Genomic DNA, 27,460 nt, shown 5'->3' with positions numbered 1-27,460 from the left:
AAGAAACCACCCAACAAGTTTAGCATTTGACATGGAAGCAAGCCACAAGCGACCCTTCTTAGTTGTTCAGTACCAAGCAGATGATCCTAATGACACAAGAACCAGGGAAGAGCTATGTCAGATGCTTTCTTCCCATATGGCACTTGAGTGCTAATTAAATAGATCATCGACACAGTAATCACTGAAACACCACTTAAGGTAAAATTACTACTTATACAGGACTCAAATCCAAAATGGATTTTGAACTAAACTATGAACAACATAAAAAATATTAGACAAGTGAAAGGCATTCATAAAAATTCTCCTTGGTAACAGACCCTGAGAACAACTAGATTATTCCAGTCAGTTTTAAAAGGTAAATACTTAAGCTTCTCTGCACTAAATAAAAAATGACTAATTTGCTTTTCCAGGCAGATGAACAGAAAACTCGTCGAATTTAATGCATACAGTGTAAAGAAGTGTTTACAGCAGTGGACAGACTTTCCCTTAGGTTTAACAATACAAAAAGATCACAGATCCATCAGATAATTCTATTTTGCAAAGAATTAGTTTCACTTTAAAAGAAACTGAAATATCTAAATTCTCTTTGATTTTATGGAAGCTACACTAAGGAATCCTTGGAAGCTCCTAAAAAGGTTAGAAAGCATAAAGAAGCAAAACCTAACATCTCCATAACACTTGCATAGTTTAGATGAGAAAATATCTGCAGTCAGCAGATTTCAGAGCAGAATAACACACCCAGCTGCTTTGCAGTCTTCATTGTAAGTAATTGATAAATAGGTGCATGTTCAATATTACATTTAGAAAATGTGCAGAGAAAACAGAAAAAAAGTTGAACAATACAAACAAGAATTTCAATTAAAATTAGGACACAAACAAAGAATAAATATAAAAGGTTAAATAAAAGGTTTGAGAAGCAGTATCTCGCTGCAGAAAATTGTCAGAGTTTGTCACATGGCACCTGGTGAGACAGAGCTCCCCCAGAAGAGGCTCACCTTCAGTAAGATGATGACTAACTCAAAGACACAACAGTGCTACAACCCAGCAGAGCACTTACTTCACCTGTTTCAGATACTTGCTGCTGACAAATGGGGAGGCCAGCCAAAAAACCAATCAAACTGAAAGCCAACCTGATTCCATAGTTACCTTTCAGTTGGGTACATTCCCTGCCCTGTCCCTTTTCATGGTCACAAATAGTCAGTGCCAGCAATGGGGAGTCCAGGGTAGGGCAGAATTTCTCCTTCAGACAAAGCAGGTTAATCCAGGCTGAAGAACCCACACAACTGTAGCCCAAGGATGTAATTTTTCATTATAGCCGAGATGACTGGGCTGTGACCCCACTTTCCCAACTCTCTCATTAATTCCCGTCTTCTGCAAGGGTAGGCTTGGAGGATTTTGTGGTTTTGGTTTCTTAATCAGTTCGTCTCACTAAAGCAGGTAACTATGGCTACAGAGAACTGCTAGTGCACTGCAGCAAGAGGGAGGTAGAACATACAGCACAAGGGTACAGACCAAAAGAAATGCTTAAGTGAATGAGAACAGAAAACTCAAACAAAAACAGCTGCATGTTTTTGGTTTCTTTAGTATGAAAAAGCATACTAAAAAAAAAACGTAATAATTTAAAAGGTCATCCAGTTTAAAAAAAAAAAATCTTGTTACAAATACAACTGATGTGTGTGCTAGCCATTTTAACACAGTTTCAGTAGTAACTAGCCTGCTGTACAATCACAGTAAAAATAAGTCAATACAGAAAACTCACCTTCACAAAATTGTCAGGGAACATGCCCCTTTTGCCATTTAGCTCCCCTTCTAACCATCCTTCTTCTTCCAGCTTTTTCACATTCCTGATGATTTCCCCGACTCGGATTGTTAACTCATCATCATGCACTGCATCATAGTCATATTCCACAATATAGTCCACTAAAAAAAAAAAAAAGTCCACAATGAATGCAACTCAGACATGGAAATGCAACCTGAAAGTCATGCATGTACAGAACGGCAGACCTAGCAACAAATGCTAAGAACAAGTGCTTCCATTGCAGCACCACTTGTTTGGGAATTGTAGTGTTCCAAACAATTTTGGAGAGGAAGAAAACTGGACAGCCACCTGTTCAAATAAAGTAAATTTAGGAATATGACAGAGGGTTGTATGTTGATGGTGGTGGGTAGGATTTTGGACATGTGTGGTTGAAGGGATTGCTGGCACTGCTTTTTTTCCCTGCTGCCCAAGTCCCAGTCTAAGATTTACCAATTATGAATCACTGCCCACAGGGCAATTATTTGTTACTCAATGCATATCTGGGGCCAAGGAAGGAGAAAGGGTCAAACTGTGCACATATGGTACATACATACAATGTTTTTTTAATTCTCATACTTGCAACTGCTACTATATCTGCAAGAAACTAGTTGCTGAGCACAGAATAGTTTTGTCTGATTGAGCCAAGAAATGTAACATAGCCCGAAGGCATCCAATTGACAGTATCATACAACTTAAATTGCATAGACATATAAAAGGCACTCTCCTTCAGATTTATCTGGTTTTGAATGAAAAAAGAATAAGCAAGAAAACTTGGATTTTGATATAAGAAAGTTTACCCAGAGGAACATAGCAATATATTTACATACTTGTCCATCTGTTGCACAAAATCCATGAGAGTTGCATACTGACAGCTCAAGTCTTGTTTGGCAATAAAGGCCTGTTTGTTCATCAAGAAATTCTGTTTATGCCAGAAATTTCTACTGACCTGCAGCAATGAAATTATCTTCCCTCACTAAAATCCAGTTAGGACAGAGAGACACTACCAAGCATAACACTGTGCTCACTGAAACCCCCCTCTGCTCTGCACATCACAACAAGCATGCAAAGATGAGAGCACAACATGGTTAAAAGACAGAAATCCTGAATGGTAATAAAAATTTTCCCAGGTTACTATTTATTCTATCAGTGCATAATAATATCCAATAATTAATTCACAAATTAAGGAATCAAATGGGAGAAAGTATTATTTCCTGGTACTGAACTTACAGCTCCATTAAATCCATGTAGTTTCAATTAAAAGTGTTGCTGCATGCATGTTGTGATATATTCTTTATCCCCCTGTTGCCTACAGATGAAGTCAGAAAACCCTCAGTAAAAAAAAAAGAAAAGGAACTATGTCATGGTGCCATGAATACAAGAGAAGCCAGAATGATTTATTTGGCAAATTATTTTCTGAATACATCCATTGACAAAGGAGCCAGTTGAATATAAACATGAAGACTTAGTTTTGATTTTTTCCTTAAAGAAAGAAAATTTTTCTTCATCATGAACAGAAATCATCACCAGATATCTGCTCAGGATGCACACTCCGGAACTCCCTATCATGCTTTTTGTACTGTATATATTTGCTTTTTGTAGTGCATACATTTATTCTTGCCAAATGTATTCTCCAAGCTTACTTCAAAGCATGATTTTGCCATTATTGCCTGCAGCAAGCATAGTAGTTTTGTCTTGCTTCTGCACTGTCTTTGGAGTTGCTGACATGAAATATCACCTAGATAGAAAATTCTGGCAGCCACAGATCATAAAGACAACAGCCATTCATCACTTACAGTCTGGAAATAAAAATGTCATCTTCTAACCAACTCAGCCCAAGCATTTTAGAAACTTACAGATGCATTAAAATGCAATAAATCGCCATGTTACGTATTTCTCTTATGATAAACTCTTGTTTTAAGCATATCACACTACAGGACAGTTTTACAAATTTAAACATGGAAAATGGCTCAGAACACATTGTCAGTCATGATAAATGCTTACAGCATTGCAGACTATGACTCAAACTGCCAAACACCTGGCTCTTTTTCCACAGAAGCAGTAGGTAACCATACCCACGCTATGTCAACATGAACTAATTATTTTGAAAGCTCTTATTTTCTCGGGGAAGCATTTCTATATTTGTACTTGGAATGCACAACATGTTCATTTTGGTCATGTCACCTCTGCCTACTGTAAAACATTCACTTGGTCATGCCAACAGCAAAAGGAGGATCTCAAGATCCTCCCAGTCATCATGTATGTGTCTTTGCACTCCAAAGACAAGTAGTAGTAAATTAATATCAGCTTTTTATGTTTGAAATTTAGGTTCTGGATTTCCTCTTATCAGTGCTACTCAATACCGCCCTCACTCTCATGGACATACATACAAAACAGATCTAAACTTTGTAGTCTCACCTGTAAATTGGAGGGGTCACGGGGAATGTTAAGATTTTTTTCATCCCATACTTTTTTACAAATTAGTAATAGAAACAGCAAGAAACCACACATCTCACTACTATGTGGTCCTCAAGAGGAACACTTACAACCTTTAGCAAGTAGCACTGAATTAACTGTCCAGCTAATTTGGACTGCAGTGTGATGGGCAAAAAACCATTCTAGTACCAAAACAGCCCAGATTAAATAAGCCTCTGAAAGGTTACCAAGTATAATATTGCGAAAACAGTGTCCAGTGGTGAAAAAACAGCAAGTGTTTCTAAGGAATCACAGTCCTTATAATAATTAGGAATCATGGCAGTCCCCGGTTTATACTTCTGAATGCTTGAAGTAGTTTGGAATGCTCCTGAATTATACCTCTGAACGCTTCAAGTTCTTGCTTAAGTTTTACTCAAGAACAGATGTGACACTAAAATCATTCAGCAGTAAGTTGCACTGCAATAATATAAGCTGGTCAAAACATTCAAAAATCAGAGTCTTAACTGGTTAACAGAACCTCAGCAACACAAATTACCAAACACACCTATCTTACCTCCCCTCTGCTTTTTACATGGCTTTCTCAATTTCAAACTGAATTCAGATCCATTATCTGTAGCTTAAAAGTCTATAATGACCAAGTACTGGATAGAAAATAATCTTCTCAAGCTTGAGTATGAACACTGAGAGGTTAACCATGCTTTGCTTGCACAGCCAGCAGGATCAAAACTCACCCGAGGAAGACAACATTCTCCCAATTTTTCCACAGGCAGCATGGGACATTCCAAACCACTTCCTTTGTCTTTTTTGTCTTTATCCTAGATCTCTAGCAAGTGATAGCCTTGTTTTGGAAAGAATTCAAATATAAATATAAGACAGCACCTGGCACATGCTTCCAATCAAAGGAAGAGGGAAAGAAACAAACCCAAGCAACCAAACACACACACAAACCAAACGAGAGTCAGGTCAATTAGGATATTGTAGAAAATAGATTGTAACAGATGAAGACCTGACAGAGCGTATTTAGAAACACAGGACCACTACATTTAGCACCCTGGTAGCAGTCATTTAGTGCCCTTGTAGCAGACAAGGGGCTGGAAGCTCTGTTCAATGAAACAGAAACCGTTGGGCCAGTGCCACCCAAGAATACCAGGGTGGTGATGGTGAGAACCAGCAAAAACATATGAGGAGAAAATCTTGCCTGACCAACCTGACAAGACTTCCACAATGAAATTACTACTTCACTGGATGATGAGAAAGCAAGGGATGCTGTCTCCCATAACATTCTCATATACAAACTGATGAAGTACAGGCCAGATAAGTGTAAAGTGAAATGGACTGAAAACTGTCCAAAATGTCAGTCTCAACGAGTTGTGATCAATGACACACAGTCCAGAGTTACCACAGCTGTGCCTGAGGAGTCAGTGCTGAGTTGTTCAATATCTTTATCAATGACCTGGATGATGGGACTGGATGCACCCTCAGCAAGTCTACAGATGATTAAAAAAAATACTTATAGAGTGGCTAACAGAGCAGATGGGTGTGCTGCTATTCAGAAGGACCTCAAAAGGCTGAGCAAATGGGACAACAGGAACCTCATGAAGTTCAAAGCAAAATGCCAAGTTCTGCCCCTGGGGAGGAACAACCCCATACACCAGTACTGGCTGTGGAAAGCTTGGCTGGAAAGCACCTTGGCAGAGAAGCACCTGATGGACATGAGCCAGCAATGCACCCTTGCAGGAAAAGGCAGCCAACAGCATCTTGGGCAACATTAGGAGTATAACCACCACTAGCAGGTCAAGGGAAAGGATCCTCCCCCTATGCTCAGCTGTGGCGAGCCCCACCTGGAGTGCTGGTTCCTGTTCTGGGCTCCCCAGGAAAAAATAGACAAACATACTGAAGTGAGCCCAACAAAGGGTCACAAAGATGACTAACAGACTAGCGTTATCTCCATGAAAGGAAAGGCTAAAAGGACTGGGAGAAGGATCAAAGTGATCTTATTGATAAAGGAGTGGAGAAGACTGAGCACTGCACAGCAAAAGCATGAGAAGCAGAAGGCTTTAGCTAAACACAACAAACTTCACTTAAGTATATGTATGTATATATACATACATACACACACACATACATAAATACACACACACTGGGAGTGTGATCAAACAATAGAACAGTCTGTCCTGAGGGGCTGCATAGTCTTAGAGATGCTCAAAACCCAACTGGACATGGTCCTGAGCAACCTGCTGTACCTGGCTGCTCCTAGAGAAGAGTTGGACAAGATAATCTCAAAGATGCCTTCCAGCCTTAGTGATTATGTTACTGATTTGAGCCAAAGATACACCTTGGGTGGCAACTTTCTGCCATCCAGCCAGAGCTTTCCAACATAGCCAGAAAACGTCCCAGACAGTGATTTTTGAAGGTTTTGACCCATTTTCAGGGGCAGGGGATTGATATTAAATCAACAGTGTTAAGTAAAAAAGTACTGATGGGACATCTTTCAGAGAAATGTGGTTATAGCAGGCTTTATGGGAACGGCCTGTTCAGCTCAAGGTTTTGAATAAGATGACAACTTGACTAATGAAACAGTAAAGCAGAGCAAATGCATCAATGCCCTGTCAACAACTACAAACTACGTTGTTGCCCATGGCAAAGACAAAAAGCATCCTAACAGAACAGAACTGCCTCCTTGGCAGAACAGCTCCCACTATTAGCCAACGCAGCAACACTGCCTTCACAAGGCATTCAGTCACTGCTGGCACAGGTGGACTCTGCTTCTCCAAAACTGACATAACCGGCTTTTCTGCCAACCACATCCCCATGCCAAAGCAGAGGGCAAGCCTCCTGATAGGCACGGCTGCATAACACCCACCTTCACTGATTTTAAACAAAGGAAGTCTTCAGCTACTCAGACTGCTTTTGAAGGTGGCTGTTATAGGTAACTAAGGCTCTCTGGAGGCCTCAAAAAAGGTATCTATAAATAAATGAAGGAAAAGTAGAAACATACTGAAATTCTAGCACGCCTGTGCCTTCAATAAGAATAACTAATTGTCAGAGACTCATCCAGGGAAGAGCATAATTTCACATTCTTGGTACTCTGTATAGGATATTATAATACTATCAGAATGCAGTGACCTTTCTGTGGTTGCCAGAAAAAGACACAAACCAGATACAAAATAAATCTCATGAAAACCCACATTTTAAAGCTTATAAAATGAAAAAAAAAAAAAAAAAAGAAAGAAATTGTGGTATATCTGAAATCCTTGCATATAAAACTCTCAAGCTATTCAAGAAGCCTTGCTGAAACTTGCTGCAGACCTAGAAGGACAGAGTCTAACATTAAGCAGCAAGAGGAGCTTGAGATGCATGCATGTTCTATAAAGGTCTCTTCAGGGATGTTTTAGGTCAGTTCATATTCTAAATCATTTATTGGAACATGAATTCTGGAAAGTTGTGTGGCCTCCAAAAGCATCTTGCCAGCAGAACTGCAGTTACACTAGAAACTGAGATTTTGCTTTTCCAATTTATCATAACAGACAGTTGTTAAATGCCCAAACCAAACTTTATTAGTACTGTTATTTCCACTTATCTGTCACAAAAACCCCCAACAGTTTAGACACCTATAAAACCAATTTAACATTTGTTATTATGTATGAATACATAGAGTTATTAAGGTATTGAATTTTTTACTAAGGTGTTTAGGTTTATAGCAGATAGCAAGCTTACAGTGGACACAAAAGACAACAGAAGATACAATCTTGTCCTTGTAACTACCATACTTTTCTTCACAGCTATCTCAAAATCAGATGTTGGCCTGAAGGAGAAAGCTCCTTCCAATTATTTTTCCCCAGAAACATTACTACAGTTTGTGACATCTAGGTGTTCCAGCTGTTTTAATAGAAATACCACAGTATACATTTGGCCACTGAAAACAGACCTTAACACTGAAAAAGTAGTTCAGGTGTTTAAATGCTGAACAATGGAAACACCTCCAGAAGCCTTAAACATAAGTAGTGGTTATGTGTTCTCCCAATTCAACATCACACAATTAACCCTCTGTTACCTGACCTGAGTCACTGGTGACAACCCATATGCTCAAATAAGGAAACCTGGTGGACTCCCACTGCCCTTAGAATTCTAGACCCTGCTTCCAAACCTGTCTGAGTTTTGCCCTTGCAAGGCTCTCCTGGTAGCACGTGCACAAGATGAGCACCAGGGTTTGGCAATCAAAGACAAATTCCTCCTGGCCAAGAGCTTCCACTGCTCTGAAGCCAAGCTCTTTTGCTCTGCATCTGCTCCTGTGATTCACTCTCTTGTTTACACAACAACCCACAATGGCCACAATAATCAGTTCTCCAAAAATCAAAATATGCTTTTGGGGTACAGATGTGGGTTTGGTCTTCCTCACACTGAGTAGAGAAGTACCTCATATCTACCACTATTAGTGAAACCACAGTGACCTCTAGTCTTGTTCAAGATGTTTCTTTCCTTCCTTTCATGCCCCAATAGCCATCAGCATAAGCAGCAGCTTACAGACTGAACCCTGAACAGATGGAAACATACAGTATTTCCTGCTTACCCTCTCCTGGTGCCCAATACAGCTATATGACCTACTCAAAGTGGGAAACATGTAAAGTTTTACTTCTAAGACAACTTAACCCGAAAATGCTGTGATCCCACCTCCTCTTCTGTGTGAATTCCCATGCTCCCTTCCCCCTGCTCTGCATTTAAATTAGTATTTATTTATACTCCTGCTGAATCAGTTTAAGAAAAATATTTAGTGCCAACTTTCTGCAAGTTTACCTCCCTAGGATGGCTCACTGCAGGGTCAGAGATGCAGGACTGCATCAAACCCAACTTAGATCAACATCTACATCGTTGCTACAGTCCAGACCAGGGTCACGCTTCTTAATGAAACTTCAAACCATTCTCATCTATTGTGCTTCAGTTCATGGTGTGGAGCAGTCTCACATCAAGAAATCTGGATTTACTTTCACTGAAACTAAACCAAAGATATGCAGCCCAGAAACACTCAATGCACACTGATCTTTAACTGGTGTTGAGTCCATGGGATGAGACTAGAATTACAATGATATAAAAACGCCCAAAACATGCATCACGAATGAAGAGGTCCCTAACACCAGGAGTTTCTTCCTACAGATCCACTCATCTCACCACCCAGCACTTGTTGCTTTGCACCTAGCTGGAATCTACCATGAAACCACATGCTAACATAACACATAACATGAGGTCACTGGATTCCTGTCAAATACGATGGCAGGGCTACAGTTCCAAGATATTAAGAAATTAAACAAGGAAAGAGTATATTTAATTAGCAGATACCATACAACCTACAGATATTTTACAGTACAGCTCACCACAGCCTTCATTAAGTCAATAGTTTTAAGTCACACTACACAGAACTGCAGACACTTAACCAAGCTGAGCCATGTGGAATCATCACATTCATATTCCACGTGGAGGAACTGCAAAACAGCTGTGTCCACAAAGACTACTGAAAGCATTAAACATCACAGGTAAGATGTTCCACCCTTACAAGTAGCTCAGAAGGAGGTCAGGTGCCTCCTACTTGGGATCATAAATAGCAGTGACACATATGACAGCCATTTCTACCTGTCCCTACTCCCACATGAGCCATACCAGTTTTGCCAGCTCCAGCCCTGATAAACAGCTCTGTACCAAGGCAGGTGCATTACTTCCTGCTCATAAAGCTTTGATCCCCTACATGCTAGGCAAACAAACTTCTGCTGCCACAAGGAAGGGATGTGGCAGAGGAGGGACTCTGCAGTTTAAGATAATGCCAACCTCATATACCAAATATTGACTTAAGGTCTTGTTTTAAGCCGAGTGCCCTGAGCCAACAGAGTCCTTGCATTAGTTCATAATATAACAACAATACTGCCAGTGGAACTGAGAGATTTCCATGCTATTCTATGCACATTTTCTTTTATGTATATACAAATAGTTCCCAATCTGCTGTAAATTGATTATTCCTGTAGTGTATTATTTCATCTAGTAGTGGATTATTTCAGAGTCAGAGAACCTAAATCTGTAGAATTTATTGGCTCAGGTGCTGGGCAAATGAAACTTGCTTTCAAGCACTAAAGACACCTGCAATATGAACAAACACTCGCTGTTGGACCCAAGCTGATTCTACATAAAAACAGATCAGCTGTGTTCACCCAAACTCAGGGAGCACCACAAACACCCTGCTGCCACCCAGTAGGGACTCAGTTTGGATCCCAACAGGATTTGCTCCATTTGAAGCAACAGCCTTCATAGACTTAACAAGACATCCCGTGTCTCAGGTTTTTTAGGTTCAGTGCAGCATTAGATGAGCAATGGCAATCCATCTCTACCCTACAGAGTCAGGCCAGATTCCCAGCAAGCCCCCCTTTCCACTACTTCCTCAGCATAACAGCTGATCAGACAGAGACCTGTCCTGACCTGAGCCTGTAGTCATGCAGTGCTGTGCTGGGACAGCTCAGCCTTCCAGTTCCTGCCCTCCTTTCTCTCTCAGATTAAAAACCCAGTCTTTTTAGAAGGGAGTTTAAGAAACAGCTCTTTCCAATCAACCAGTTTTTCTTGGTTATCAAGAGAATATATCGTTCTTCTGGAATACAGTGTATCTTTTCTATCACAATTCACCAATTAAAAGTTGCTGGATATATGTGATAGCTTACAGTATTAGAAATTTAATGAGCACTTTCCAGTGTTTACAGTAAACGTATTCTAAACTGTTACAAAGATAGCTTTTAGGAAACAAGAATTAAAAAAAAAAAAAAAATCAACATAAACACATATGGGGAAACCCCCCCTTCCAAAAAAAAAAACAAAACAAAAAAAAAAAAAAAAACCAGCAACATAACCACTTTCAATCCCTGTTTAAAATTCACAGCATTCAGTATTTCATTTGGGACTTGCCCAGACTTCAGCAACAGCAGCTCAGTTACCATCACCTTTCCGTTTTGATTAAATACTGCAAGCTTAAAGGGAAAAGAAATAACTACCATTGCAAGAGGGAAAGAAATAAATTGGAATAAAAAGTAGTTCTGTTATTTTCTCTGAAGTATGGGGTCCCAGCATATTTTATACTTTCTAATGACAATGGAACCGTTATTGCACCATTTTGGTATATAAAGGGGGCTTATAAGAGAGAGAGAGAGATACTTTTTACAAGGGTATGTGACAGGAGAAGGGGGAATGGCTTTAAACTGACAGAGGGAAGATTTAGTTGAAAAGAACTGTCCCAGTTTAAGCCCAGCCAGCAACCCAGACTGTCTTTCCCAGCAAATTCTTTGTGCGCACCACAGGATCTTTATTCCCTTCTACAGTATGTAAAAGTTCTGACTGGGCTGGGCCAGCCCTGTTGGCAGATCCTGTGGTGTTGACTAGCCAGGTGGCCTTTGGTAAATGTGTATCTCAATGTTTAGAAGTCCCACCACCCATTGCTCTCAGTGTAGTTTTTAACAGCCCATTGTACCGTTTAGCTTGCTTAATTGCAGCACACGTTTCACAGTCCTGAATAACCTGGGCTATAGTGTCCATTGTTAAGTCCACCCCTTGATCACAAGCCCATCTGTATGTTACATCTCTACCCTGATGGCCTGAAGTGTCATGGACCCACCAGACCAAAAATAATTCACCCTTATGTTGCCAATGTAAGTCCATCTGAGCCACTTCAATCTTAGCAGCTTTATCCACTTGTTGGCTGCGATACTGCTGCTGCCATAGTTCTCTACTGCGAGGGTGGTAAGGCACTGGCACAGGTTGCCCAGAAAAGCTGCCCCATTCCTGGCAGTGTTCAAGGCCAGGCTGGATGGGGCTTGGAGCAATCTGATACAGTGGAAGGTGTCCCTGCCCATATTCTCTTTCAGGATGTTTCACAACAGACATTCTGTGACTTTCACAGATTTCTTGTGATCCACAAGATCTGTTAGATCCCTCATTAAAGTTTCTCATATTTACAATTTTACATCTGCAGCTGACAGGCATGTCTGCAGAATTTGGCCAAACTAAAATTAATTTCAGCCACTGAACACTCCTCTCAGAAGATACATTTTTGCTGCTATGCCGCTGACATCCCAATCACAAGCCAGTTTCAGCTACTGTCAAAGTCAGTGGTAAGGTAATCTGAGTAAATTTTGCTTTTTTCTTCTTCATTTTCCTTTCTATCCTGCAGTGTCTGCTATTTTTCATTACTCTTTTTGTAACTTACTTTATTCTCCATCACCCCTTTCTAGCACAAACATTCTCTGCTTAGAACAATAATCCCTCTACATCAATAGCTTGCCTTAAAAAAAAGGAAAATAAAACCAAAAATAGTAATCTACCCATTAGACTGTCTAAAGGCAGGAGCCTTGCTTCTGTCAACACAGAACTGGTCCATCTGAAAGCTGCCCTGGATCCACCTGTCATTTTTATATTGGACAAGTCAATGGTACATTCTCCAAGAAATGACTCACCACAAATTCTTAATATTATGTCTAATTTTAAGGCCCAGTAAGACTGGCTGAAATAATTAGGAAAATGAACAATTGAAAACCATGAAGAATGTACACTTTTTCTCCCAAACTCTTTCAAGTATTGAGAAACTATTGCATTCTAACAGTAACCACCTCGAACACCAGCTTCTCAAACTGGCTCCAGCACAATTAGTAAGATACTTTGTGAAGGAAATTAAACAGTGTAGCAGAAATGGCAGTCTGCCCTGAAGCAGTAGAAATGTCAGACAAGCATGCCTCATTTTCCTGCTTCAGGCTCCCATAATTGTTTAGACTGCATTCAAGTGGCTACCACTGTGTATAATAGAACACACTTAAAAAATTAAACATGTCAATTTTCACTTCCCTAAAGCAAATCATCTCCTCTTAATTTTACAACATACCCTCATAATTTTACAACTGTACCCTGTAGATAAATCATTACTAGCCAGCAGGGAAACAAAACATTCTAGTGATACATTCCACACTGCAGGTATATTAAACCAATTCTAGAAGCAGCATTTGATCAAGCTTTCACCAACATTACCAGAAATACTTGTCTCAAACTTAGTTGCAAACTTACAAAATGTTAGAATTGTGGATTTCATTTATCCCTTGCTTTTAGGAGCAGGAATTGCCTGCAAAAGACAACATGAAATAGGAAGAATTAGAGTAACATCTCTACCACCCACAGGTATTTAGTACTACCTTGTAAGGACAGAAGAGGACAAAATGGTTTTTACCTGGGAAGTTATGCTAGCAGCACAAAATACCACTTTCTGATTATCTCCTTCAGTCTGATTAGAGCTCACTGCAAGAAACCAGACTGGAAATGAGAGGCGAGACCTGCAGGAAATGTTGCAGAAGTCTTCACAAAGGTGAAACACTGCTATCAATTTAATATGCAGAGAAAACCAGGAATCCTAGAGGGCACAGGGGGACATATTTTAAAAAAAAAAAGCACACTACATTTTCTTAAGTCATGAGTCAGACACTGCTCCCTATATAGATTTACACCTCTTCCTCTCTTCCTTCCTTTAAGTCAATTTTATAACATCTGTTTGGCAAAACATTCAAGGTGAGTCATGAGACACCAAATTACAAAAGCTGCTAAACCAAAGCCATACCAAAAAGCTCTGAAAAACAAAAAGACCATAGCTCATTCAGATTTAGTTCAAATCCAAAGCACCAAATAAGCAATAAAAGTACCACAGGGCCAACACCTATTCAAAAGTTTTTCCCTTAAAATCTGTAATAGACATTTAGCTTGAAGATGTTTGAAGCGGAAGACTCTGTGCCTTACCTTAGTTAAAATTCTTTTTACAAAGTCACAACCCAAAAGAACCCAACCAAACAGACAACCAACCAGCTGTATTTAAATTGTATAAAAGTTTGCCTCCTTGGATATCAGGACCTCATGATACTACAAAAGCTTCAACTCCATCTGCAGATTGTTTTCAGGACTCTTTTTCTAGCCAAAAATGACAGCATAGTCATAGCTCCAGGTTACGAATTCAAAAGTAACAAAAACAAGAAAGTCTCTGAAAGCTTTGGGTTTAAACCAAAAGAAAACTCCTCTCACTCTCATTAAAAAAGGAAAAAAAAAAAGGGGGGGGGGGGGGGTGGGAGGGTGAGGAGGAGGAATCAGGTTTGATAGCTGGCTTACTATTTGGCACATACCTAATTCATAATGACAATTAGTATTTCTGCAAACATGGCAAGAATCTGGCTTTGAAATACATTTAGGGAAACTTAAAAGCATCATTGGGAGCATGCACAAAGTGTTCCCTTCATCTTTAAAAACAGACATGATGCAATAGTCTAAATGGTCCCAGATTGGGATCTTGCAAAAACCACAGAATACGCTTAGCATTAAAAAAAGGGACAAGTGATTCTCTCCGACTTCACGCTGTCCGCACAGTCCATACAAATTATGGCATTAGTAAATTTAATTTACTTTTTAGTGTGGACATTTTTGTCAATACAAAAAAAAATTAATTGATGATTGAAAGGCATAGAGAGAAATCCTTATGCAGTGGATTTTTCAATTACCATTGTAATGGCAAATATTCAAGGGCATCCTACAATCTCATTCAGAGTTTTAAAGGAGATAAAATAGGTTCATTAGCTCAATTATGTCCTAAAAGTTCAGAGATCAAGTCCTTTAAACATCCATTTGTGACTTGAATTTAGAAGGATTTAAGCACATTTTGAGATGATGATTTAAACCAACATGGCTCACAATACTTCAAATCACAATAAAACATGGTCTGAAAGTGAAGACACTTTCTCTAGGTTACTTACTCCAAACTGGTCAGCGCAAGGCTAACCTTGGCTCACTCGAGGCACTGCCTACCTTAAGTTTTGAAAGTCTTCTAAGGATGGAGATAAAACAGCCACCCTGGGCAACTTTCTGCTATTCAACTCTCATAGTAATCTTTCCCCATTATATCCGATAGGAATTACCATTGTCCTGATTTGCAGTCACTGATTTGTATTTTTTCACTATGCCTCCAAGGAAAGTGTGTCTTTCTCTTCTCCAAACTAAACTAAATCCTTGCTCACTATAACCACCAGCCTCCTAACCACACTCAACTCACTGCTTTGTTTGCATCCCCTTTGCATTTGATGGGAGGGAGAAGCAAAACTAGACACTGTGTTTTAGAGACAGCCTTGTGAGTGCCAGGTACTGGGGAATACTCACTTCCCATGACCTGCTAGATACTATCCTGCTTGTGCCACCTGGTAGACAGTAAGGTTGCTCTTCCCTAGATGCTGAATTATGCATTTGTCTTGGGATTGCAGGAGGTTCCTGTTGGCCCATTTCCCCTGTACTACTGCAGCACATCAACCATTCCCTCCTGATTTACTGTGAGTTTTGTTTTTAGGTACTTGAACATCATACTAAGTACTTGAAGAAAACAGGCTCGCCTGAGCATCCATATCAGCCTATCCTCCTGCTTTGCACCCAATAATTCTTCCTCTGTACTCCCATTTGGTTGAGACATGCCAGAAGAGTAGCATCTCCAAAATAAAAGCTGTACTACTTTTTCTTCACAGTCAGCACTGAAACACCAAAAATCGCAGTCCTCCCTGAGCAAAAGATGGAAGGACTGCCCCAACACTCTCACTCATTTAACATGATGGTTAGCTAATCACCAAATATGCAGCTTGGAAACAGCTATAGAATGTGCTATGTCTTGCAGAGCTAATTGATAGTAACACAGAACAATTGGTATTGAAGAATTCAGGAAGGAAGCAGAGGCCTTATGAGGGGTTATGAAAAGCTGTCTGGGGTAAGGGATACCAATGGCAGAAGACTAAGCACCTGAACCTAAGTTCATAGAAAGCTAACCATCACCTCCACCATTCTTAACACATTCACTTGAATTAGTAGTTTGGGTTTCAGAAATATGAAGGAAATCCATTTGACTGTCCCCAAATATTTCACAACTGCCAGGCATAACGCTGGCGACCCAACTATCCACATAAAACATAAAATCAAGAGGAGAGGAAAATCACCAATATAACCTCAGCTTTTTTTAAAACACAGGTCAGGATTTACCCCTTCAATCACTGCTCAGAACTGCAAAAGCATGATACAGCAGCAAACAGCAAGACCCAGCAGCTCTGTCTTGATAGTATATCAGCACAGTCATCTTGCTGCATGGAGATGGCAGGCTGTGTCTTATTCTACTGAGACCACAGCTCACATTTCATAAAGAGCTTTATTTCATCTGCTTTGCATCCAGCCTGAGGCTTCCTGTTACTAGTTATCTATCAGGGCAGGTTTTCTTCTACTACCCTCACATTAGAAGCCATTTACATTACAATCCATATATATATTTTATGATTCTCTCTCAAGAAGGGTGCAGCATTAAGACTGAAAGAGCAAACCCTCTTCCCACAAAATGAGCATCTAGTAAGATGATGAATACATCGAAACTAAAGGAAGCTATTTTATGCACTCTCAATTGTGCTTTTACTTGCAAAGAACCATACTGTTAATTCACATACAGCCCTATAGCTCTTGCAGCTACAAGAAATGCCTTCAAGCTCTCTTCAGTTTGCAAAGGGTTGCATCCAAGACTGTTTCCAATGTTCCTACTTCCAGGCACCACACCTTCATGTCTACAGAAGACTTACTCCCCACAGCACTTCCACTGCCTCCATTTCACAATGGCATCTCACTTTACTGGGCTTCAGAACAGCACCAGCTCTGACAAACACAAAGGTGTTGCTTGGGACACTGAGATTTTAAACAAACAGCCCATGGCCCGTTCCTCAGATAGTCATCTGAAACTCTGCCAGTGCTCCCAGGAAGTTTACAAATCTAGCTAAATTTGTATGAAGTCTTGTACTAGAATATTCTTCACTTAACCACTTCAGAAACCAAACAGAGGGGCTCTGCTTTTCAGGAATGGTTGCTTCAGTCATTTACAGAAAATAGAGTTTCTTATAGCAATTCCAGCAGTCTGAGGATGAAGGAATGACCCTGCATGCTCTCTCCCTCCTCATTCCCATACCAGTGCCTCTTCCCTTTTGCTCACAGCTATGCTGCTCCAGGGTGTGCCTGTTTAGTTTGCTGCCAAATTAGCCAGCTGGTTCCCTTCCAGTTGGATTCATCTCTGGCCAGTGTCTTGAACTAGATCATCCCATGGACACATGACGACTAAATCTGCCAAAAGGGAAGATTAAAGAACGTAATGAAATGGGCATTAACCAGGGGACTGACCATAGCAAGAGATGATGGATCTAGCACTTCCCTTGGCAGTTTGTCTTAGTAGTTAATAACTTCCCCAACAGAAATATTTAGATATTAAGATGGTGCAAATAGCAATATAACTTACCTTATGTTTTAGGCAAGTTTATTCTAGTTAATCTCTCATTTATTGATTCATGATAGTACTAAGTAAGACAAACTCCATAAAAGCCTTCAAGTGATGGGAACATTAAAGTCTAGCCCAACTGCAGAAAAATCAGGAAAGACAGAGGCTTCAATTGTCTTCTCAAAGAATACATATGCCTGAGGATAGCCAAAGCCCACAGAAATACAAAAAGCACCTCAGTAACAAGTTCTAGCTGTATAGAGACTATTTTCTTTTTAAAGGTATCATTATACCAATTAAAAAAAAAGTAATTTAGAGGCACAGTTTAAAAAAGACACTTGGCTGGCTTAAAATGGATGGGGGAGGATGACAATGAGGTTTAAAAAAGCATTTTAAATAACAGGAACAAGAAAGATGTGAAATAATCAGTTTGCTGGATCCTGAACACTTAGGGAAAGCAGTTAACAGACACTCAGAAGAAACTTACAAAATCTTAGTTTGGATCTAAAGCAAGGTAACTGCAGGCTAAAATGGAAAAGAAGCAGCACCCTCCATTCCCTGGCTCATGAAATAAAAGTCCACTCTCTTGCACAGGAGCTAATGGCTGTACAGATTAAGGTCATTCAGACTACTGACATGATGGCAAACCTGGTACAAGAGTTTCTTCCACACCAAGCAGCTTGTCAGCTCTTACCATGGATTCACGACCCCTAGAGCCATGGCAAACCAGGAAAAGGCACCACAAAGCTCTGGCACTTTCTGGCAGCAGCCAAAAGTTATCTCTGCTGAAGCACAGTGTGAAACTGCACCACAGGATGACTTCAGGAGAAGCGAGATTACATGCAAAGCAGCCTCAAAAATTCTATTATAACTAAATATAGTTATATATATATCAGAGTTGAGTGATGCGACTCTCCTTTACTAGAGAGTGAAAATGTCATGAAACTAGCAGTTTCATCTCTTCAAGCAGCAAAGATGGAGACTTTTCTCCCCTTAGCCCCAAGGATACATTAAATAGAAATTACTTGAATATTCTGAGAAGTTCGCTTATTGTTCTGGTGTTGTACTTTCCTGAAATGAAGAAACAATTAAGCTTGGGGGAGGGTAGTGGGGGAGGATAACTAGAATTAAAGTAAACTGGTTTGTTTGTTACAAAACCACAATTGAACTAAAGAGCTAAAATTGGAAGACAATTTCTATAAGGCAGAATTTTAAGACTGCTGCTAATGTGCTGTGGCTGACACCACAGTAAGTGGCATCCTCATGCTCTTACTGCTTCCATTCACTCCTCTTGAACCACGAGCTTAGCCTTAGTTTCTGGAGAGCCAGCCAGGCTAAAAATCAACCCAGGAAGATGAGAGAGTTTTGAAAGATTTTGTAGAAGCAAGGGAAGAGGACATTACTCACTAGCCAAAGGTAAAGGATGAGACTTTATTTCCTCATCAGCTTAAATAGATCAAGCTACATATACAGTCAAAAACATCTAAGACGGACCACTTAGTAATTTTACCCAAGAGGTAGAAACTGATGACTAAAGAGTCTTCTTTAAATGGTAAATCAGGAAAGTTTCCAGGAACTTAAACAAAACTGACTTCCTTAAAACTAAAATAAAAATTAATAAGTCCAGTCCACAAAACCTCTCACAGCAGGCGAGACTCAGCTGCTAAAGAAGAAAATACAAAAAAAAACCCAAATTAGATTACTTAGTACTGCTTAACTCAAAACCACTCACGTATTCATCCATTGTCAAAAAGTATCATGTTCATGGTTGTTTAGGTGCTATGAAGAAAAGAGCTTAAGTCATTTAAATAATTTAAAATAATACTTTATCTGGTTGAAGCAATAAAGATGATAAAATTAATTTTGAGTTTCTTTCACAATAATGTCAAATTTAAAAATCAAAACTTAAAATCACAGAGCTCTTTAGCACTAAGGCACACAAGCAGACAAAGCTCTGCTTCCTTCTCCAGCAATCAGCAGAGAGCTCCAACTGCAACCTGTCACAAGTCAAAACTGTCCACATTGTTGAAACAGTTCATTATTTTTTTTTATAACTCAAAATATTAGATTCTAATGTTTTCCACTGACAGAAATCTGCCTAATACCTTGAGCATGTTATAGGCAATATATATTCCTTTAAGAAAAGTTAACTTTATATGCTAAATGACCTCATATTATATTCTCTCCAGTATAAATCACCCCAAAAGGAGAAAGATTTAACTCATCTGGCAGACAGACACATACTATGACTTCTCCTACAGCCCAATTTAGGACTCTGGTAGCAGCAGCTCTTCAATTTTTCAGGAAATGCAGATACACTGTTCAAAACTATCTACAGTATTTTGTTTTCTTCATTCAAGATTTCTGGAAAAGCAACATTTCATACTGATTTTATATGAAGAAAGTCAATTCTGCATACAGCTAAAGCAATAAAAACATAAAACCACCTAAAAAGACTTGCTGTCATTAGCAAAATAAAGTAAACAGCTGTGCTAACGCCACAGCATTATTCAAACAAATTGAAGTTTATGCTAAGAAACATAAAATAACTTGTGTAGAGAGGAACATACAGAGGACATCTAGGTGAACATCCTTCTCAAAGCAAAGCTACCATCAGAATTAAATCTTTGGTATGCTTTTATTTAACATAGCAAGGGAACACTCAAAAAGATGTGACTGAACAGGTAGTTTTAGGTTCAGTCCTGCTAACAACCACTGCAACAGGACAGCCAAAGGCGATGCACAAGCAGGGTTACACTCACACCATCATGGCAACAAAGTTATGTAAAATTATTTCTCACCACTGCATGCTCAAGACAATGACAGACAGCAAGATATAGGTGTCCCCTTCACAGCGAGCAGGCCACATCCTAGATACTTAGTAAGTTCACAATTCAGAATAGAATTTAAGAACCTAAGGGACTTCAAGAACCTTCATTGATGCTCTTTCTTAACAAATAATTATTAAGAAACTGGGTTAGGAAAACACCAGACAAGCAGTCATATGCAATGGCATTGCCAAGGAAGCAACATGGATGGGAAGAATAGAGCAATGACAACCAGACCAGGACAGATCAAGAAGACGTCTCACTTAACCCCACAGTTCAGTGCTCTGGACCACACATTTCCTGTGTTTATGCAACAAAAGCCCACTAAGGGACAAAAAAAAAAAAACAACTAACTCAGGCAGAGTGCAGAATGCCAGTGAAGGTGAAAAGATTTCAAAGACCCTACCTAGCTGAAACAGAAACTCTAAGAACTGCTAGGACAACAAAAGAAGTCAAGACAGCAAATTAAATTATACCCCTGCATAGTGTTGAGTCTTGAATAACGTGCAGTGTTCTGAACAATTCTCCACAACAAGAGGAAAGTGCTGAAAAAATTAAGATAACCATCCAGTAAAAGTGACCAGCACTCAGAATGTCTGGCACAGAAGGAACGTAGATGTAGAGAGCCTTTCAGTATGAAGTTACCAATCATCCACCATTTCTCAATAAGCAAAGGAGTCGGGCAGAACAAGCAGTAGCTTTTGAGAAAAAACCTCATGCTGAAAAGACATATATCCCACACACCCCCATTCATGCTAAACAGATTCTCACTACCACAGGTAGTTGTGGAGGGTGAGAGCCACTTTTTCTTTGTCCCCCTTTGTACAGCTCCCTAATGGTCCATACCCATGCATAAACAGGTCTGGTGAAGCTATAAACACCTTTGAGCAAGTCCATTAATTATTAATTGCCAGACCATGCTTTTTAATTTTACATATAAAAGAAGAACTTTCCATATCATTTTCCTCCCTACCTGCCACACACACAGGATTCTCAGCTCAGCAGCTCTTACATTCTTGAGCTGAGATGACAGAATCACTCCACTTTTTCCACGGGATTTCTATTCTACCTTGACCCAAACCCAGTATCCATCAATTCCTCCCAGTTATTGTAATTTGGTTTCCCAGCGGCTTAGGCGAGAGGTCTCCAGAGGACAGCTTTCCATCACCTCTTCCCTCAGCGTTTTGTCTAGAACTGAAAAAAAAATGGTAAGAAAGCACTTTGCTCAGTGTTGCCTGTACAAGAGCAGCTGGCATGTCACCATTAGGCTCATCAAGTACCCTAGTGAAGAAGGGTTGCAGTAGCTTGTACTTCTGATAAGTAATATATTTTTTTTTTTTTTTTGGTAATTTACTGTGAATAAAAATCAACATACATCGTATCTTACCTATTTCTTGGTAAAAACAGTAGTGGAAGGACCCTTCATCTATCCTATCCTATTTGTTTGGGAATGTTTGGAGTGGATTTATTGGTTTTGGGCATTATGGGTTTGTTTCGGTTTTGTTTTGGGGTTTGTTTTTTTTAAATCAACAAACCTCGAAATAACATTTTAACTGGATTTGTAACACTGCTTGTGGAAACTGAAACAATATGTCACTATCTCTGTAACACGCTAAAAGTATCCAGTCTGCTTCTGAAAACACTGTAGACTTCTATTGTCAAAATGAAAGTGAAGAAAGAAAAAAACTTTACACAAATTTTACAATGAACTTACTAAGTACTTTCTATAGACCTAATGTATTTACATATATTTACACTCATTCTGTTAGCAATGAAGAAATGTGTGGCTTCTTAAAAGTATTCCAAAGTTATTTTCTAAAGATAAAATGAAGCAAATTCAAACATACTAACTCATGGGAACCACAAATCAAAGCTTGCACAAATTTCTGGAAATTAAGAAAAGGGGGGGGGGGGGCAGGAAATGCATCTAGCTAAGAAGATATTATCAGAAGCCTGGAAGATATCAGTGTATTAATGTGGAAATCTATCGACTGTTGCTGGGATATTTCATTCTTAGTTGTGAAGCCATACAAAACACTAATTGAATACTGCAAATTTAGCTCAACCTTCGTGTTAACATACAAGTTGTTTAGTCAAACTGTTTCTCAAGTATAATTAGGAAAATCACCTGCTATTGAGCCATAAAAGTAAACCAGACACTACAAAGCACCAAAACAGGGAACTCTACCTCCTGTAACTGGATATCAACCCCCAAGGCAGCAAAAAGATATTTCAGTCAAATACTTTTTCCAGAACAACAGAATATTTTTCCTTCAATTAATCCATTATTCAATAGGATTATGATTTTTCAATGTAGAGCCATTTATTGAATCCACGTTATTAATATAGTACAGAATGAAAGAATTAAAATGACTGAGCTTAAGCATGTAACTGAGCATTACTAGTACCTCTATACTGTCTAGTGTTTGCCACCTCCAATATCCTCACCACCATTTAAGCACCTGAATGACAAGTGCACTAGCAACATTAATTTCCAGCTACTACAAGAACATAAAAGAACCCACTCCAAAGCATTTTGTACTTCTGCCTTTCCCCTTTTGGTTTCTCCAAAGTCATATTGCTCTGTTCTTCTCAGATCTCAGAAACTCTTGAGCTTGCCAGATACCTTGACAGTCCCCCCGAGCTACCTCTTACATGTAGAATCTATTCCATGAGCTGACATTAAATAAATAAAAAAAAAAAGTCGCTTATCAAGAGCTGGCTCTACCACAATGTCAATAATAAAAGAATCAAATAACAACTTCTCAAGGTAAACACGAGGCCATCACTAAATATAGTGAGCGCAGTGTGAGCTGACCTTTGCTCTTTTTCCACTTTTTATTTTCAGAGCTGTTTTACTGTACATTCCTCCTTGCTTTCAATCACAAGACAGTAACACTTAAAGATCTGAATAAAAGATGAAATCTTCAGAGAAAATCTATTTCAAAGGCTCTGGGATCATTTTGCAATTGTTTATAGAGGTCTGCCAGTGCTCTGGCAGAAGCAGTTCTGTAACTGCACACGCACACTAATTGTCATGGTATTAACCACCCATGCAATAACAATATTTGATACAGAGTGCATGCACCCACTTAATTCACTTACCTCTGGAGCAGTATTAACATGCTCGCTACTGTGATCAGAAGAGAAAGAGAAAGAAGCCACTCTTAAGAACAGGAAACATAAGGAAAAACAGACATAAAATAATATATAGCAATCATTAGTCATAAACAGGATTTTGCCCTTTATTGACAGTCTTATATTGTACTCTTAGCTGTTTACTAATAATTTGAATAACTCAGGCATACCATTTGTAAATCCTCAGGTATTTCACATTTCAGCATTACAGGGTCTGAGTTTAAAATGTTTAATTAGCACATTAAACTCTGAACTTTAGGAACTACCATCACAGGGCACCACAGTGATCTGGATATACACTTCTTCCTCACAAGTGAGAGAATGCAGCCCCCAGACAAAGAAACTGTAATTCTTACCTATTCAGGACAGTCACAAGCACCATCAAAAAAGTAAGGGGTTTAGTTTAGTTTGTATCAGAACCTAAAACACCAATTTCTCTTTATATTTTCAGATTTCATTTTAACTGTGCTTTGTCCATGTAAGACATCAGTGAAATGAAGACGTGTATTTATAATCAGGAAGAGTGTTTAGCACTTAAGTGATACCTTGATCTGCACACCACACACTCCTTCCCTTCTTAGGCCAAGAGGGAGGAAGCAAAGCCACCTGAAACCCAGGTATCCTTCCACTTAAAAAGCTTAAATCGCACCCAAATGTGGCACTTTTGCACACAGCAGCATCAGCACACACACACCTCAGCACAATATGCAAAAGCCACCGTCACACGTTCTTGCACACACACCCCCAGAAGTACAGGACAGCAGAGCAAAGGATGCAATTCAAGTGAGATAAGAGGCAGACAAAATGGTCAGTGGACCTTTTTGGACTACAGTGGGGGAAGTCTGTGTAAGGAAAGAGTGGTGCTTGAGTCACTGTTTCATGCTTCCCTATGCACTCTCTTATATTAAAAATCAGACCAAGCACAACTGACTGTTTCAAGTGTAAACCCAAACTGGCACATTATCATAGAATCACAGAATGGTTTGAGTCGGAAGGGACATTAAAGCTCATCTGGTTCCAAACCCCCTGCACGTGCAGGGACACCTTTCACTAGACCAGGTTGCTCGAAGCCCTGTTCACAGGAATATCCTGAGTCGCTGTAAGCTTGTTTTTAAGCCAACAACTTGGTGAAGAAACGCAGAAAGATGCGGCCCAAACTGAAGCTGGGTAATAAAAAAGGCGAAAAGGCTGACTTTCATCAGAAAAACTTTTACTCCTCATCAAGCCGCTGCAATCAAGCTCCCTCCAACCAGCACAGCATCAGTGTTCACTACACGTCTGGAAGCCACGCTCTCCCCACTGAAAACCACGTAACTCCCCGCGCTGCACCCCGCTGCTTCCCGCCCCATGTCCCCTCCACAACCCCCTGGTCAGGCCCGGCAGGAGACAGCGGCCCTGGCCTCTCCCAGCCCCGCCGCCACTCCTCGTCCCGCCGAGGAGCCGGCGTTCACCCAGGCACCTGCGGGCACCTGTCACCGCTCGCCGCCACTCCTCCAGCCCCACCACCGGCTGCCGTCTCCTGCCACAGCACCGGGTACCAGCCACGCTCCTGCCCCAGCGTCTGCTCGAAGCGGCGCTCCCCGGCACCGCAGGTCCGCGCTCTCCCCTCAGACAAAGGGCAGCAGAGGTGGCCCCAGGGGAGCGGGAAACGGGGACCCATCTCGGCGCTGCTGCAGCCCTTCTCCACTGCACTCACCCATGCTGCGCCCGCCCGGGCTCGGCGGAGCGGCCCCAGGTCCCGTCGACGATCTCAAGCCGGGCACAACAGCTCCATCTGTGCTGCTTCGGACTCGAAGGGGATTGCTCCGAGCTGCTGGCGGCCCGGACAGAGGCTACCACAGACCCGTCCGTCACTCCGCACTGCCACCGCGCCTCGCCTCAAGCGAGCTCCGCCACCGGCAGCCCCGCCCGCCGCGGGGGTCGCCAATTCCCGCGAGAGCAGAGCACCACCGCCCCCACGCCGTTGCCAGGCGGGATGACGTCACCGTCAGCTCGCCGACCCGCCGGCGGAGTGGCGCTGCGAGCAGCGGAGTGGTGGCCGTGGTTGTTCCTGTTCAGGCCCTGCTGAGGAAACACCTTGCCTTAGAGCGGCGATCCCCTTCCCTCATAGGGTGTTTACAGCCCGCAAACCCCTAGCTCCCCTTCGGCAGAGCCCCGGCCTGCCCCGTGCAGCAGGCAGCTTCTCCAGTAGCCTCCCGGCTGTATCCCGTACCCGAAAACACCCGCCCTGGGGTCGTTCCGGGAGGCTCCCTTTGAACAGTGAAGACTTGAGGACGGGGCCGGTTATGGCGGAAGGATCAGGCAGTGGTTCCTGGCCCCGGGAAAGTGGCAGGGTGCGTGGAGGGAGGCTCGGGGAGGGAAGCGGGTACGTCCTGTTGGCCGTTGATGGTGATAACCTCCTGTGGGCTTGTGCATTGCTCTTGGAGAGTTTGTAAGACAAAAGTATTTGGTTGGTTGGTTGCTTGTTTTTACTTCAGAGGAAAGTGTAAAGAGCTGTATCAGGCTGCCACTGGTTAGGGTTTTGTGGGAAACGGGAATGAGTGGAAACAACTACTTAGAAGTAAAGTGATTTAAGGACAAAACAGTGACCCCGAGGCCAAAAGGACAAGTAAACATGGTCTGGGTTTGATGAAAATCAGGGAGTATAACACAGCAGGCCTTTCTGAAATGAAAATACTCTGCCTTCCCTGCTGCAGACATCCTTTTATGAATGGTTCAAAATGAGCCATTGCAGCCAAGCTCAGGACAAAATTAGCCTAAAAAGAATGTCAAGTATTTCCAGGAGTCAGCTTTTAGTTAGCATCTTTCTCATGGCATATAAACAGAAAATGAGTCAGACAATGAGTACTGAAGACAAAATGTGAAGTCTGAGGGAGTAAACAAGCATATAAGGTGTTGTATATTTTACAGGATATTTTATCTCCACTGTACTTTCAGGCAGACTCTGCTTCCGTATTTTCATACAGCAGAACTGTACAAGTAGTACTCAGAATTTCCTTGGCACAGGTATAGTGTTTACCACTGATAAATGGCATCATGATACTGCCCTTAAAAGGAGAATTTCTTTTTAATAAAAATACAACTTCCCTGCAGCCCCAGATTTACAACAGTTAATAGCAAGGGGAGATTTGGGACAGAAAGGGAACATCCTTGGGGTCTGAAGTCACTCCCAACAAATGAATTATTCTCATCTGTCTTTCCTATATTTTTTTCCACTTCCTCTGAAGTGCTACATGCTGGGAAAAAAAAAGGATGAGAGGGATTATTAATTTGACTTTATACAGCAAATTATATCCTTTTAAGCCCTGCCACAAGGCTAAGTATGCATGAAAAAGAGGTGAGAAATAAAATATTCATAGTGTACACCTTTACAGAGAGTTGAAGGAGCATCAAGTAGCCTTCTTTCAGGAAACTGGTCTGAACTAGGGCAAAAGATCATTTCAGAGCATATTAACTTTACAAGATGTTCATTTTTTGAGCATCATTGCTACCACTGGATGACTTCTGATGCTGACAGAAAGCTGCCTCTGTTCTCTTCTTCAATCTGGAACATGCTGGAGAGCAAAGCACTGGTTTTCAGTTCCTATGCCGAGGACTAATAAGACACACTCTCAAAGTCTCTTTTTTATTTTTACATATCTTGCTGACTGTGGCCAGGGCTGACTCAAAGCTTCTCAGCAGTCTGAGTACAAAACCTGAATTGTATTTAGAGCCCATCCGCTGTGATGATAGTGTACCAGCATATAGCCAGTCCTCTGCTTTAGCCTTCCTCTTTGAGTACCAGCGAGGCAGAAATGGGTTGGTTCCTGAGGGAGCCCAAAAGTGCTTTTCTCTCTGGATGACTGGCTGCAATGCTGCTGTCTGCAGCCCTGTACAATTTTCTGTTTTGCCTCTGTCTTCTTTCGGGCTTTGGTCCAAGAGTTATGTAGCTCTGAATGG

At 40.8% G+C, this 27,460-nt stretch overlaps 1 protein-coding gene across 2 annotated transcripts in view; it reads right to left on the bottom strand.

The window, feature by feature from the left end:
- The window catches only part of CD2AP (CD2 associated protein), an 87,089-nt gene extending 61,749 nt beyond the window's left edge, over positions 1-25,340 (bottom strand). For both annotated transcript variants that reach the window (XM_061372310.1, XM_061372311.1), the window contains exons 1-2: positions 25,218-25,340; positions 1,760-1,920 (exon numbers count right to left, since the gene is read on the bottom strand). In XM_061372310.1, the coding sequence (XP_061228294.1) occupies positions 1,760-1,920; positions 25,218-25,221 (165 nt within the window). In that variant the 5' untranslated portion in view covers positions 25,222-25,340. The remainder of the gene's footprint in view (positions 1-1,759; positions 1,921-25,217) is intronic.
- Between the last annotated feature and the right edge of the window lie 2,120 nt (positions 25,341-27,460).

This window comes from Neopsephotus bourkii, unplaced genomic scaffold (genome assembly GCF_033783945.1).
Source record: "Neopsephotus bourkii isolate Nb327-2 ecotype Australia unplaced genomic scaffold, CSIRO-AGI_Nbou_v1 NB_1600, whole genome shotgun sequence".
In the NCBI taxonomy this organism is placed as follows: Eukaryota; Metazoa; Chordata; class Aves; order Psittaciformes; family Psittacidae; genus Neopsephotus; species Neopsephotus bourkii.
The sequence above is the reverse complement of the archived record's forward strand: the minus strand, read 5'-3'. Positions and strand labels throughout refer to the sequence as shown.